The sequence below is a fragment of the Convolutriloba macropyga genome, chromosome 13 (genome assembly GCF_964194025.1).
Source record: "Convolutriloba macropyga chromosome 13, txConMacr16.3, whole genome shotgun sequence".
NCBI classification, from domain to species: domain Eukaryota; kingdom Metazoa; phylum Xenacoelomorpha; order Acoela; family Convolutidae; genus Convolutriloba; species Convolutriloba macropyga.
The window spans coordinates 33,818,053-33,834,797 of NC_134480.1; the positions used below are offsets into that span (position 1 = coordinate 33,818,053).

General features: G+C 35.1%; 2 protein-coding genes across 3 annotated transcripts in view; both read left to right on the forward strand.

The window, feature by feature from the left end:
• Positions 1-16,745, forward strand: part of LOC142351437 (uncharacterized) — a 376,474-nt gene that overhangs the window by 49,508 nt on the left and 310,221 nt on the right. The window lies entirely within an intron of this gene.
• LOC142351924 (sodium/potassium/calcium exchanger 4-like) overlaps positions 1-16,745 on the forward strand; it is a 60,035-nt gene that overhangs the window by 4,607 nt on the left and 38,683 nt on the right. For both annotated transcript variants that reach the window (XM_075404180.1, XM_075404182.1), the window contains exons 2-3: positions 3,700-4,641; positions 7,441-7,768. In XM_075404180.1, coding sequence (XP_075260295.1) covers positions 4,324-4,641; positions 7,441-7,768 — 646 coding nt within the window. In that variant the 5' untranslated portion in view covers positions 3,700-4,323. The remainder of the gene's footprint in view (positions 1-3,699; positions 4,642-7,440; positions 7,769-16,745) is intronic.

A 16,745-nucleotide genomic window follows, 5' to 3' on the forward strand; every position in this document is an offset into this window, starting at 1 on the left:
TTGCAACATTTTTCTCGACATTTTCTATAAAAATTATTTAAAACAAAGTTGTGAATGTTTTTCGGCATGCTCTCTACTCTTTCTCTGTATTTTTGGCCCAAATATTACCGAGCGCTGTATAAATTATGTATTAGCTTGAAATGAAATAGTACCTTTTAAGTCTGTTTTATTGAATCATTTTATATAAACGCGATATGAAAACTTGAACGGCATTATTGCGTCCAGTGGATTTAAGAGTACCGTCTTTAGGATTAGGTGAGCACCGGATTAAGGAGTATTTGCCGAATGTCCTCAAAACTTTAGTTCAAAACTTTTGCCTAATGGATACAAAAATTGTGTTCGCCTAATCTAGTTTTCGTCTAATATCCCATCCGCCCTTGCACATGTCAACAGTTGCTTTAAATATGGCCTCCTCCTTTTTTTACCAAGCTATTTGATTTTTTCAATGGCGTACAATTTTGCATTGGGCTGCAAATCGGGATGTGGGCAGCAATCGGCTAATAGTTTAATTTTTTTTACAAAATTTTTAATGAAACTTCAATGCTAATTTTCAATGCTGATTTCTATTAGAAAGTTAATTTCGTGCTACGAAGACCAAAACCCAACTCTAATTTTTAATGTGATTTCTTAGAGATGTGTCCACATCCAATGTCATTTTGACAAATAATAAAGAAGTAAGGTTCTTGTGATGAATATGGTCAATCATAGGATCATGCAATTAGCTGGAACCAATAGCCAACATGGTACCAAACCAGAAGAAGTAAATTAAATCAAGCTATTTGAAGTTAAATCAAAAATTTAAAGAAAGCAGTAAATAGCATGCTGCATTCCTCTGCAGATTTTGTGGGAACAAAGAAAAGATATAATATTGACTTGAATGACACGTTTCCGATAATATTGGAGCCTTAGAATATATTTTCCTTAGAATCGCCCGGTTTACACATCATACTAATATATTGGAGGTATCTGAACTATTAACAAAAGTTTTATACTTTTGTTACTAGTTTTTGCCATTGAGTAAGGATGTAATTATATTATGTGTCTGAGTCTCGAGAGTCCTTTTCGTGCGCTTTCTCCGAATAATTTGGACGCATTTCTACTGGATCATTTGGATTCTTTAATAACACGTTCGCGGTGAAGTGGAAGTATTGTTTTCTTATAAAGTCTATCTTCAATAATTGTATTGCTTGCCACCTGGTTCCTAAAATTGTTAGCATTCATTACTTTTTAGCATTCATTTCAATTGAAATAAAGTTTGATTTAAGCTTTACCTCAGTATGGCTTATTTTTTTCTGCAAACCAAATTGTTTCTTGAAGCCGGTTGGGTAGGGCCGATAAAATTGATTTACATTTGCATTCGGGTACTCATAAGCTGGTTGCATATAGAAATTCTTTGTCATCTTGAGAAACTTTTGAAAAATTAAACGTTTGAAAACCTACTGTTTAAAAACGTTTGATGTATGAGTAAGAAAAGACAGTTACAAGCTCAATTCAAATAATGCCGAATTGAAGGGACGATGATAGCTGTCATCAACAAGACTAAGATATACGACTACAAATAGAGGCAAAACTCAAAAGTTCACAAACAATTTTTGAAAACACATTAGGGCAACTTGGGAGTAACTTGGGCCTTATATTCACTTGGGTCTCATTCTATTGATAAAGGTATCATTAAAGAGACTATGTGATTAGACAACCAGTAGAATCACAAACGTTGACTAGTATCAAAAACGCACACAATTTTCATAAAAACACTGTGTGAGACCTGTCGTCAATGAGACTAAGTTACAAAATGACAAAAGAAGATCAAAAGTTTGAAGTTAAAAAAACTGATATTTTCGAACAAATAAAATGAAAGTCATTAAAAACCATCAGCTATAATCTGAAGGCATTAATTAGGTTTCCTTATACATTCATAGGAAGCCAAAGAGCCGTCTCATTTTTCAGAAATAAGGAAACAAATACAAAAAGAAAGCAAAACAGGTAGAAACCAGAGATGTGTGAGAAAACAGTGTCAATGTCATCAAAACCATAAGAAATTCTATGAAAACGTTTGACTCGGCTCTTTTTAATGCCAATGTGTCTTGTGATTAATGCGATATAGTGAGAAAACATCAAAAAGAACAGCAAATATCCAAAAGCTGCCAATTTATTCAAAGTTTTGCATGGAATTCATAAGACCATAAGTTAAAACATAAACGGCTCAGAGAAATAGTTTCACTAAAGGACACAGAATTTAGATTCAAAAAATTGAAAAAGTTCACTGATATTTTCTGAAAACGATTATATCATAAAGGCCATCAGGTATCAACTGAGAGCATTAGATAGACTCACTTTACCTCTTGGATCTTTGCTTAATGCGACTACCTCATAAGACTACAAAAAGAACAAAAGCTCAGGGTTTCATTGAAATCTTACGATAATACTTTGATGTGGCCGCCTTTTGGAAGCTATTTTATGAAAAAATGTATGTTCATTGTTCATTTGGCCTCCTCTGAACGTGAATCGGATCTGTTATTTATGAAACCTGAATACGAACATTGACTTGTCTGTAATTGCCATGTAAAGAAAAAAAAAGTGGGAATAGAATGTAGAAAAATGCAGCGTCCCCACTTCGAATCCTTTAGGTAAAATCCAAGTTCAGACCAAAACTAGCATTGCTATATCTGCGCGTCTATCAAAAACAAATAATCGCTCCAAATCTTAGCGTAATGCTTAATTTTGCAAAAAAATGAGTTGAACAAAAATGACGCTAAAGGTGTCCAAGAATATCAGGTCAAATGTTCACAAACCTCGTAACTCCTCGAAAAAAAAACGAAATTGTATTCTACTATTGGTGGGCCTTCTATAATGATACCGATGTCGACCCTCTACGATGAACAGAGAACCCAACTCTCCAAAATTGCCTGAACAGAGAACCCGTTTGAGCGTATAGTTCCTCCTCCTCCCACCCCCCCCCCCCCCCACCTCCCTACTAACGTGGGGGTCAGACCATTAAAATTAATATTTGATTGATGGAAGTTATACTTTCAAATATATATTATACATCATACATAGCAGCCGTTCTATAATTTAGAACTAATGGGCAGTATCTTGGGGTAAATTTTGTGGAGTTTCGACAAATCGGGCAGTTCAACAGGCAGCAGTTAACATAGTCAAATATGGTGTCAGGACAAAACACAAAACATCCAATGCCAAAGTACCCAATGTGACAAAATACCCAAAATATGCCTAATATTTTATTCTATCGTTGAAACTACCAGAACGATAATTTAGCATAATACTAGCTAGTGTATTTGGCCTTGCCTTACTGGCCATGGCTATGCCTCGCGGGCCATGGCCATTCCTCAGCGGTCCATGGGACTTGAAATTGGGTATAATGGCATTGGGCATTGGGCGTATTTTGGCCTTGGGTATTTTGTCAAGAAACCGTCAAATATTGTTCCCTGTTAGCATTAAGTGGTAGTACGTGGTGCGTAATCGTAATGGGTCTGTTGTATTATGAGAACCGAGACCACAAATCTCAGGGGACTGTAAAGGCAAGAACAGTTGGTTGGCTTGAAATACTTAATCAACATACTAGATAAGCATGGAAAATGGAATGGCTTATTTGGCGTGCTGACCATGAGTCATAGTTGCTCTGGAATTATTGTTTACTGCATTACATAATGGTACAAGTAATGAATAAAATTGTTTCAGATATCACACAATGTTGACAGCTAAATGAGCACAGCTATGCTTACCAAATGCAAAAACGAACGTCATTCATGACGACATTAGTAATGCCCTCAAATTGTCGACTGGCACAGCCTTTGAAGCTTGATACCAATTTCTCAAATTGCCCTACTTTAATGTAGTAATAATTACTTGCCTCAAAGAATTTCTCAAAACTGATTAGACTGACTAGAAATGACCAACAGCAGTCAAATTACGACTTAAAATATCAAGTTCACTTTCCGACCGTCTTATTTGCAGCTGATGTGAATTCACTTAGTTTGAACAAGATAAAGCTCGGGCAGCTTTGAAAGGCTTAATTCACTGTCTCAATTCGAAACACAAACACAGAAACATCTAATTGTTCTTCAGTTGGGTTTTACTCTTTCAAAGACGAACAATTACCCTTGAATGTTCTATGCCTTGACGTCAATTGGATACTAGTTGTTACCACAAACACGTACAAGTTATAGAGATCTTATATTAGCTCTCAAATTAGTACGGATGGTATTTAACTAAACTATTTTGCAAGGTTGAGCTAAATATTGCAAAATTTTAACCTTTTTTCAACCATTGAGGTCAATTTGTTTACCGATTACCGCCAGCGTAATGAAGTACCAATTATTCTCAGATATCGAAAGTTGTTCCATTTCTAAAGATTCCACCTCAATATCAAAGCCCAAATTACGATCCCTCGAATTCCTCAAACGGAAAAGAGCCATAAAAAGAAGGATAGTTTTTTCCGTTTATTTGTCTTTAGCTTGTTTGTTACTGTTTATAGCGCTGCCATTACGATGGGTTGTTTTGACCTCAGATGATTTCTTGCCCAGTTTCGAACTCTCAGGAGTTGGTATTGCTGCTGAAGATTTAACATTGTCGCGGTCATTAAGAGCAGCGACAACTGATGACAACGCGTACACTGTTCAGGTCAGAAAACTTACAGAAGAGTTCTTTATTCGACCTTCAATAAAAATTCAGCCTCACAATTTATGAATTCTCACATCACATCGAACCTCATAATCATCCTTTTCGTTCCAAAAATTAGCGCCATTTGTACACTTTTTGGAATAATTTCTTCTTGTGTTTCTATTACATATAACTTGTTCATTAAAGGCAGTAGAAGGAGAGTCACTCGATTATAAGATCGCTCAAAGAATTTTTTTTAAATTAGAGCCAGTAATCTTTCCTTTATATCATTAAAAGCATTTAAAAAGATATCAAATGAAGGCTTCCTAATTATTATAAATTGAAAGAGGTTGGAAGCCGAAAAATGGGCATCGCTTTGTTATGAAACCACTTTTTTATGGGGAGATTTGAGGGTTTTTAAAGATACGATTTTCATCTTTTTTTGCTGTCAACTTAATCAAACTTCTGTACACGGAGTATTAGAGCTAATAATTAGGGCTCTCTAAGGGAGTTTAAAGCAAATATTGTAGTTGTGTAAGTCTTGTTTACGCTGAATCAGTGCCAATTTTTTGTGCAACTCAAATTGCTCATAATTTTAGGCATTTTCATAATTTTAAGCAGGGAGAATTCGTTCCACGTAAGTAGATTTTAATTTTTAGCTTAAAGCATTCCTGTCAGAGGAAATAACTGATCATATAATCAAATGCTATTTTTTGCTGAAAAAACAAATTTGGTTCTGCTATAAACCTTAAAATTTTGGAAATGTATAAGTATTTTTCAACGTTCCCTTTTTCAACGAATCACTCAGGACAAAAATCACTCCGGGGAAAAGGAATCACTCAGGGAAAAACGAATCACTCAGGGCAAATCCTACCTGATTGAGGAGGAAAATTACAATTGTAAACGGTGTTATCTCAATTTTGAGTTGAATTTTACATAAAGTTATTTTTCCGATTGTTGTAAGAATTGCTCCCGAACAATGTTTGATCCGATTATTAAAAACCCGCTTTTGTTCTAGAACATTTTTTGACTTCCCAAGGAACTTTTTCCTGTTTTTCTTTAGCCGAATTTTTAATGTAAAATCTCGAACTGTCAGCCGAGTGTCGAGATGCCCAGCGGTTGGGTGTTCGAATACCTCCCTAGTCGATTTTTTACACCCAGAAAGAAATTTTTACCTAGGCTACAGCACCTGATTTAATATACCCCACTTGTCGTTTTAGAGCAATTTGTCCGACGTTAATCGGTTTATGTTTTAAGTTAACCTTGCAAATTAGAACACCCTTTTTATTAGACGATAGAAGATTTGCAATTATCGTTTTAATATCAAAATTCATAAGTTGTAAGTTGTTACCTGTCAAAGTACTTTGCACAAAATTTACCAATAAATAAAGGTTTCATTGTGAAACTTTTAAACCAATCTTTTTTTAAAAAAAAAGTGTTTCTGAAAACTAAAAATTCTAACAATCAATTTTGTGTTGCTACTCATCAACAATTATACAAATGAATTGGCAAAATTTGAAAAAAAAAATAAAATTGTTGTCGTGGCTTGTGCATTTAATTGCCGTTACAAAGTTTTTTCTGTTTTTTGAGCTATTTAGTGTAATACGTTTTCTACAAATTGTTTTCGGATTATGTGATTAAGTCCTCTGGATATTTTTGACTTTTTTTCAATTGAGTCCCCTTTTGAGCTTTTCGTCGATAAAAGATAAGATTTTTCTTAAGTTAACGCGGTTTTTAAAGCCAAACGTGAGTAATTGAATTTACTATGTTGTTGATGACTTTAATTGTTGTATATACTTAAATGTCCTAATAGGTTTGTTTCTAAGCACTAGTTTTTTGCTCTATACGACTTTGGGAATAATATCAGCTCTGGATAGGTAAATAATTAACAGTTTTGTTAAGATTAAAAAGGATTTTGTGGTTTTGCCATAGTGGTGGGTGAATATCATTTAGAACCCCAGCCTTTTGTAATCTCTAACGTGCTAGGGTGACACATGGGGGCGCATAACATATCAGGGTGGCTGTAACCGAAAGAATACGGGGCACCGCAGTAAAACAATTTATTTTTTCTGCTTTTAGAGAACTTTTTCTTGGTTTATTTTGTTTATATGCTACTGTGATTATAAACAACACGTGCAAAGAAAGTAAAACAGCTTATTCTTTTGAATTTTGTGTACATTTGGATTTTGTGCTTGGGGTTTTTCGGCCTGTTGGTCACTTTTCTCTCAACCTATATATAAATTCTCAAGACTTAAGTATTGCGAATCAAAAATATACTCGAAATTTCTCTAATTTGTCGGAAAGGCTTTTGCGAAGTCCAGAGTAGAAATTGTTCATTTGATACTTTCTGCTCAAATATCCTTAACTTGTGTACAATTACATAATGGACTTCTTAAAATAGTCTTTGAGCCGGGAGATGAATGAGCACTGTAATGCAATTTGTCTTCTTTGGTCGCAATTTTTGACCAGAGGGTTTTCGTAGGCAATTGAGTACCACTTCGGACTACTTTTATTTTTTTCGTAATTGGGGAACTCTGTTCAATTCTGTGGAAAGTATTATGGAATTTTTAATGATGATCATTTACAGTGATCAATGACAATTTTGAGATGATCAGAATGCTGGCTGCCTAAAATCCAGAACAAAAGTTATAATGACTCAGTGCTGAAAATGTTTTTGATCTTGGTCCGGGTAACAGTTGATGGGCTGCCTTAAAATGAGCAAAATGAACAAGACTGAGAGTCAGCGTCAAAAGAGTGACAGCCTCGACTAAATTAACGAGATCAAAATTGCCTACTCAACTTAATGTGAATTATTTTTAGAATGTATCCAATCCATTGGCTGCCAGCAACACTTCCCAAGATTCCTCCTCTGCCCAACCCGGAGACAAAGACGAAGACTGCATCCCGAGGGCTGTGGACGAATTCCCCTCTGGTCCCTTCTCAGTGGAAGATCGCCGCAATGGAGCATTCGTGGTCCACATATTTGTGGCCCTCTACATGTTTGTGGCTCTTGCGATCGTGTGTGACGACTTCTTTGTTCCATCGCTGGAGATCTTATGTGAGAAGCTGCAAATGAGCGAAGATGTAGCCGGGGCCACATTCATGAGCGCGGGAAGTTCAGCGCCCGAGTTTTTCACTTCTCTCATAGGTGAGTTGTGGCTTCATTTCCTATTGCTGCAAAAATTGTATGCACATTTTCAGACTTTTCTCACCATTGTTTGGTCGACATTCATGTTCATTTTTTTAACCTATATAGTTAGACGTTAGATATATTGACAACCAGAATGGAATGGCGCTAGTTATATACAAGAATCACTGTAGCCAGCTGGTTTCAAATTAAAGTGCTCGTCAAATAGCATCAAATTAGGCCGTTTCTGACTCTCATAAATTATACATTTGATGTATTTGAATCATTTATCAGTCATAAGATACACGATAACCAGAGTGATGGGTGAATTGTAGATATTTCATGAGCCTTTTTGTCAGCTCTAGGCATAATTTGTTGCAAAAATTTTATTTGGTTCCTATAATTGTGCGTTTTAGACATCCAGATTACCAGAAAGTGATTTTTCGCTGTAGAATAACTTCTTCCAAAATATACGTTTCTTGTTAACCTGTTAATGTATAATTCAACTTCTTTTTTTAAGTTGAGAAGTTCTTTGGTTTGTTACGCAAAGATATATTGTGGGTGTTAATATTTGGACTAATTAACTAGAGTAATCGCCATTTTACGAGGACTTGCGATAGTTGTTTTATAATGCGGTTTTAGCGGATCTTACTAAAATAGAATTAGTTAGTACAAACTTTTCATTTGAGTAGTTTCAGATGCGCTTTTATCTGCTTATTGCTTTGTGTTTTAACATGTTTAAGTGTGAATCAATACCATTTTCTCTGTTATCGAACTTAGGAAAAATACGCAAAAGCTCCAGGTCAATCCTTTAATTAGTAAAGCTGGTTGAAGCAAAGTATAATTTAAAGAATAAGAAAGTTTCGGAGTTTATAATTGAAGTTTTTCAAGATTATTATCAACTGATCGCTGGCTCGTTCTCGCTGGTTCTGGTGGGCGATAATTCCATAGTTTTGTACCACAAGTTGTATTGGTTTACTGAGCTTCAAGATGGGCATTTTCCGGCTTTTGTACGTTTCTTGGTGTTGTTTAAGTACATATACATTTCCGTATTAGCACCTACTTTATCAGCATAATTACTTAACCACTTAGATAACTTCAGTATTTATCCGTTATACAAATTCATCTGTCACGAATTTAAAAAGTAAATATTGAGGCTCTTGGGTGAGTAATGTTAAATTGCAATCTGTTATTCTGCGGTTATTTTTATTAAATATAAAAAAATTAGGAGTGATAGCCCGAGATCGAAAGAACGACCATATATGGCCTTGAAAGATTAATTTAAGCACTAAATTATGACTATTATTTATAGGAAGCATGATATAGGAATATATCACAAAAATATGAGGCACAAAATAGGAGTGTGACAATTTTTAAATAAGATTTTGAGTCAACGTTTTTCCTAATATCTGATTCTGACCAATACTGTCATGACTTAGCTTGTTTTTTCTTTAACCCCATTACCTTATGAGGCCCCCTTGGCCAAAATTTCGTTCATTCTATAGGAAATCATTGTAGTAATGTAGGACGTGCGCTTGAGGGTTTGAAATAGAATACTCATTAAGCTATGCCACAAACGGTGAAGATCGAATTTTAGATCAGTAATTTTATTAGTACTTTCAACACATCAGCATTTATTTTGTACAGAGGAGTCTGATTTAGGAGCATTTTTGTTTTTGCTGGAGTGTTTTATTGTCTGATGCTTACTTCTTTTTTGGCAATGATTTCGTTTCTTGCCATCAAAATTTTGTTTCTTGCCATCATTTTTATTGTAGTGGATATAAAACAAATAGTAAAAGTCTCCCCGTTTTGCCACCTTTAATTTTGTACCAAACCCTTACAAGTAGCTTTTTACGATTACAAACTTTGAAGATTTAAGGAGACAAAATTAGGCTGACAGTTTTGGGAGCTAATTTAGCTCCAAAGATTAGATAGATCCGATTTCTGAAAGGGGGAGAGATTTGATGCCAGCAGTAACTAGTGTTCCATGTTTTTCTGAAAAAATTAGTTCGAGATTTGCAAAAACATGTATTCAGACTATTGCCGTGAATAAAATGGCCTGTGTGAACACTAGTGAGCGTAGTTGCAGTTTTTGCAATTTTTCGCCAAAACTTTTAGAGATCAGTTTTCGAATATCTCAAAAACCAGCACGGGTAGAACCAGGTTGTTTTTTCCTCATTTAAAGGTATTTAAAAGTACTAACGCAGAAAAGCGTTATGATATCTTATTGATATGAGAGAAGCAGATAAAAAAAACGACCTTTGAATATTTTCCGCGAACTTATCATCCTTAAATAATACATTGAATCAGCAACAAATAAGCATTCGTTTTATCGTCTCTATATAACTATGGACATTGATACACTCACTGCTCAAATATTGGTTTGCCAGATTTTCGGAATTCAAAATGCGAAACTGAAGTTTTTGAATCGTCATTACCTTTGTTAGCACATAATGTTCCGACACTGCTCATCCTCATTTTCGGCCTAATTGTCTACCAAATGAGGAAGGGATAGAAAATTTCAAAAAATCAAGTATTTGTTAGAAAAAAAAACTGGTTTATGAATAAAAAATTGCTTCCAACTCAAATCATTCAGTCGAGCCGCTTTAGAGGGCCGTGGAGATTAGTCATTATTAAGACTACGAGACAAGACAAACAACAAAATCAAATAACAACAACAAAATTTAATAACATCCAAAACTAGATGTCTATCTGTAGAAAAACTTAATAACAAAGTCTAAATAGCGTCAAATAAAACCTAAACTAAACAAATAACTAGTTCATTGTTCATCTCTAGAAAAGACATGGAACCATCCTTAATGAGACTTGGTAACAAAAAGAGAGAAAATAATAAAAGCGGCTGACTTAAAAATTACGCTCATAATTTTTCAAAACAATTGGTACCGAAGTAGTGGAAACCATTACATATGAACTGAAATCATTAAATACGTTTGTAATACGATCATTTAAAACTCCATCAGATAAGACATTGGGACGAGTTTTTTTGAGAAAAAAAAACAAAATTGGGACCATTTGAAAAAATATAAATTCTCCAAAAAATTTTTTCGAGAAAACGATTTCGAAGCCGTAATGACCATAATCTTTGCCCTAAGAATAAGAAATGTTTGGTTGCTCGTTTTTTGAACGTCATTAAAGTGATATGTGACCATTCATTAATGAAAATAACAGCACACAATAAAATAGCAAAGTTAAAAACAACGTTTCTGTTTTTCGAAATCAAATTAATGGTCATGAAAATCATTCGCTACAAATTGAAATCAAAAATTAGGTTTGTTCATTCGTCTAAGCGAGGCCGTTAATCAGAACTATTTTTAAAAGTCAGAACGGGTCCTAGGTTTTGCCAACAGAACGAATAGACAAAAAGGAACAAGATGCAGAGTTAAAAAATACTTTAAAAAAACGATTACTTTCAAAGTCATTAAAACAACGGCAATAAATTAAAAATATGAAACAGGTTCCTTTTTTCATCTGAAGGAAGCCTCCGAGACCTGTCATTAATCAGAAAATGTCATCAAAAATACCGTCAAATATCGTCTGAAATACCGGTGTCATACTCGTTATAGCCATAATCAATTCACTGGAAACTTTAGAACTATTCAACTGCGGCTTTTTGGACGCCAATATTGTGCTATGTGACCTGGAATTAACGAGATTATCTAATTAACGAAAATAGACAAAAAAGAAGCCACTGAGAACTGTTATTAATCAGAACTGTCTTACGTTTACATAAGAAATCTCATACACAGACAAATATTGAAAAATAGAATTTTTTGGCAAAAAAACCGGCGTCCAAGCCCTGAAAACAAACATTATATTCAGAATAAACTCTTTTCAATTGCGCTTTCCTTCGATGCCAAAAACGTGATACCTGACTCTAGTAGTTTCAAAGCCAGAAAGCAATTTCTTGAAACCCAAAGCCGCAATAGTGATTAAAATTTAATTAAGTGATGAAACTATGCTCTATAATCAATTGTTTAAAAGCTCGAAACGACAATAAGCTTTCGACTTAAAAGTTTAAACATTACCTAGCAATTGTTTGACGCCTATTGGACCCGTCAATAGAAATGCTTGATTTGTAATTTTCTGTTCTGTAATGAACATTAACAAGGCAATAATTTTTTCAGAATAAAAGCCACTGATTTTAAAACGGATTATTTTTGGATTTTAGGAATTCAGCGGTTCTAAACTAGCCCTGCTATTACTGTTATTACTTTTTGCTCATTAACAACATGCAATGGTTCCCAGTGTAATGGATATAGATAATTTGACGGAGAAAGTTAAATTATCAGAGAGAAATGATGCTGTATGTATAAATATCAACTTATATTAGCTAAAAGCTGGCAAAATTTCAATCCCGGAAACAGTCCAAAGAAAGCGGAGAATTAAATTAGCCCTCTCTTGAGATGAAACAAATTGTGTCAGCATTTTTAGGTGTTCATTTCCGGCAAATTGAAGCCAAGTTGATGAAAAAAAAGTTTGAATTTTGAAATTTTTATTAGAAATTTAGCCAAAAAAACTTCAATCAAACAATTCAACAAAATTCTTCTATCTTTAACGAAAACAATAACACTCTATCTTTAAATATTTTAAAACTTTTTTCTAATTATATTAGCAACACTGAACCAAATTTTACCGAATATTACGGGAAATGGGAATAAAAAGTTTCGAATTTTCACAAAAACCTCGGTAACTCCCTGTAAAGAACAAATTTCAAAAAAAAACCTTTAATTCTATATTCTACGCTGGACAGGCTTTTTAATGATACCACTCACAACTCTCTACGATAAATATATCGATCAGCCAAAATTGACAACAAAAAAAAACCATTTGATTATATAGTTCCTCCCCCCACTAAAGTGCGTCGGAACAATAAGTTAAGAATTCATTACTTTTTCACTAGCGCGTATCTATCATTTATTTTTTTGATTCCTTACGAACCGCTTTTTGAGTTGAGGCGATTAAGGGCACGATTTAAGCTATAATCAACAGCTATTAGTTGATGCAGCTCACGAGAAGTAAATGTATTTTTTCATAATCTCCAAGTAATTTGTTATTGCAAAAAGACAGGCGGTTAACTTAAAAATGTTGCGGAAAAATTGAGACTTTCAAGAAGACATTTATTTGATTTTTAAGAATGGTAATAGGTCGTAAAATGAGTCGAGTTTTGTTAAGAGAATAAGCTTGCGAATGTTAATCTTGCACCAACAGCTAAATAGAAAACTTGATTGAAATTTTTAATTCAATTTAATATGCCATCTTTTGAACCGCTTATAAATATTCTCAACCAGTGTACACGTGTAACATTAATATCTACCCAAATTTTACAAAGATGCTAATGCTACAGTTTTTGTGACATTTGTCAGTTTTGATAGTTGCATCCAGCTACATGGATGCGCAAACTAGGAAGTATCAATCCGTGTGCCGTTTCCAATTCCCTGACCGACATAACAGTGGTCTTGGAAACGTTAGATCTAAAGTTTATTTTTGAGTATTGGACCTTTCGAGTTCAGTACCAGACCCCGGTGCCTCCGTACAGGATTGTGGTGTCCATTCCTTTCAGATCGTCAACGTCGATAAACATTTGGGGTTTCGATTTCGCGTTTTGTGATTCTGACATTTTCGCAGAAGTGGATTCGAGTTTGTGTCGATGATTGAATAAGAGCCCGTCTAACCTTTGATAAATGCGCTCCTGAAGTGCTTTGTTAAACGTCCTGACTTAATGCAATATATGCGGAGAGAATACTTTGAGAGAAAACGAACAGAAAACGAGCTGAGTTGCTCTAACTGTAAAAAAGCGTCTCTGTATCTGTTAATGACGATAATCAAATTAATAGAAATGGATTTAAGTTCTCAATCCGAAGTCAAGGAGGTGATTCTTAATATTTCTTTGATTTCGAAATAGCAACTGAACTTGAGAGCGCAGATTTTGTCAATGATTTCTAAATGAGTCTTCGTGTGCTGTTCTTGCATCTCGAGAATTTCGTAAATTCTATCAATAATCTGACAAATTCCACGGATTCCTTGAAATTTGTTTATTTCATTGGAGAATATTATTAGTTCACTGTTTGCTTGACCTGTTTTTGTTTGTTTGTCATCGGAAATTCGTATTGACGTAAATAATTGAATGATCTTTGAATAACTGAATGTGAATTCTGATGCTAAAGTTTGGCTTGTGACATTTTGAATGGAATTCGGTGTGTTCTCTCACTTTCTTATTTGGTTGAAAAGGTTACTGTAGGAAGAACTGTGTTTGTCAGCATATCAATTTTATCCTAAATTTTATGTCCAATTTGATTTCCTAATATAACAATAGTTTGTACCAAGGAACTATATTGAAAAATATGCATCAGTTTTAAGGCGCTTGTTTGGTATGACCATAATTATTTAGCAAATCTGGTATCTGAACGCGATAGTCATGATGAATGAATACCAGAAGAATCGGGCAATCTCTTTTGTAGTACTTGTCGCAATTATCTTATTATTGAGTCGTAAGTCTTAGGCGCAATTGTGGCTTGACCTTTTTTCCACTTTTCACAATTTTCTTTTGACTTTTTGTCCTGATCAATTTTCGTTTTGCGTGATCTAAATTGCTGTGATTAACAATTTTAAGCTGCTGAACTCAAGTACAGACAATTTACTACTAATAGTCTGTTAAAAATCACAACATTCATTTTAAATCGGCTGAAGCACGCTACAATAGAACGGAGTCGAAATAAATTTGCGCGAAATTAGTCGTTCATGCTTAATTGCTCTTAAAAGAAGTTTGTAGCAATTATGTTAGTCCTGTTGTCTTATGTGATTTTTTGCTTGGCCGGCTTTTCGTCCCCATTTGACTTTTAGTCCTCAAAAAAGGATAAACTGGTAACTCTCGGAGGGCATTAAGTTCTCGAAACAGTCTTAAGAATGCAATTCAACAAAAACTTTTGAGGAGATAATTTCATGGCGTGGAGGGCTATTCTTAATCTTGGAAGTTTGGCAAAGTCGCGCCCCCACTCAATCAGCCCCCCCCCCCCTACTCAATCACGCTCACACCACCAGTCCTCACTCCTCTACTGGCTGTTTTTACTCCCTCTCGTCTCCAGCCGTCACAATCGTACCCCTCAGCCGCCTATGCCACCCCAACGCTAGCATCTCTTAAGCGCTGAGACACAGCTGGATACTACCAAAGCCAACCGCTCGCTGGTCGTTTGAGAGCAATTCGCCCGACGTTAGTCGATTATGTTAAAGTGATAAAGTAATAATAGCTAAAAAAAAAGCCTTCTTAGTGGTGTCATTGATCTGAATCTTTTCTCTTCCTGTCCCAAACGCTTAGTTTTGGACAGGAAGAGAAAAATATTTTTTTAATAGCCCTGAAGTATTTTTTTATAGCCGCGAAGCGATAGCGGTTATTATTGGGGTCCCGGTTTTTTTAATTCGTCGTCTCCATCGATTACTCTTACGACCTGATTTCTTGGAATCTACTTTTTCAATGACTTCAGTGAATTCAACTGCTTTGCAGTTAAAATTTGTGTACGTGGCGTCATTTCTGCTTTTACGTCAATTGCGGGACTTATCTCACTAAATAAAATGAATTCTGAACTCACCTATGGAACTTTAAATTTTATGAATATTTACTAGTTAAAGATCAATAGTGTGCATCTAAGTAATGCCAAACTTATATGTCCTAATTCTGTAGTATCAGTCTTGAGTTTTTGATTTCGAATATCATTTTTGAAAAAGCTCTTTTAGGGCTTTTTCCTTATAGACCGTATGTGTCATAAAATTGACAGACCGAATCTAAACCAAAAAAGTTTAGTGGTCTATTGAAGGACTGGTGGTCGATCTGTCTATCTTATCTTTTTAGTTGTTTCAATTCATGGAAGGCCACAGGCTTCTATCGCGGCTATTTTCTGGTAATATGCCGGCTATGTTTGATTAATTGCTATGGAACGGAATATGAAGCACTTATTGCGGTCATATGTGTCTTTTTTATCCAAAATTTCTGCTCGACCGTTTTATTGAGAGAGTTTACTCTATGGACGAGTTTTCGTGATCTAAATTGCTCTCTCATTCGCAGTCTTAAGCAGCTGAAATCTGACTGTAGTTTGCTGCTGACAAAATCGCCAAAACGGCTTTTAAATTAATTTAAATGATTTAATTCGTCAGAATGAGGTTTTAAAAGCAAATTTATTTGATTGTTGCGAACAAGCGAAATAATTCCAAGTTTCATGTGACATAAAATTAATCACATAAAATTTGCTCAGGTCTTGTCTTGACTTTTGTCATCAAAAACTGGATAAACATTTAATGTCAAAAGAGGGCATTAAGTTCTCTTAGATCCTTACGGCTCACTAGTCTCTATGTATGCAATTTATGAAACTTTCTAAAGGACTTTTATTGATGAAGTGAAGTGCGGTGCTTAATATTAACCCCCTCAACACTTCCCCCAACGCTCCCCCCCCCCCCCCCCCCCACCAATTCACCTCCGCCCCCTTCAATTCATTCCACCCGTAACACTGCACGCTCATATCCTCTCCCCCTTCTCCACCTCATTCCAACCGTATTCCCTCATGCTCGCCGCCACCCGCGCTTACCATCACCCTCTCCACCATTCTCAGCACTACTCGACTGAGCCAAAGCTTGCCTACCCAAGACAAATGCTCGCCAGTTGTTTGAGAGGAATTCACCCGACGGTAGTCGGTTATGTTTTTGTTCAACCGCTGCATCGTCTTTTGAATAATTATTCTCCGAATAATCAAAACTCTACGATTTCTCTCGCCCCTGCGGGTTTGGCTAGCGTGACGTCAATTGTTTTTTTCGTCCTTTTAAAGTAATCTTACCGAGAAAAATCTTACCGAGAAAAATCTTACCTGCAATTTGAACACTTGTACTCAGAACGGTTGAAGACAAATTCGATTAACAAGTTGAAAATGAGAAGTATAAATGTGTTTGAATAAAGCTAATACCAATCTTATGCAAATTTGTAATAAAAAATTTC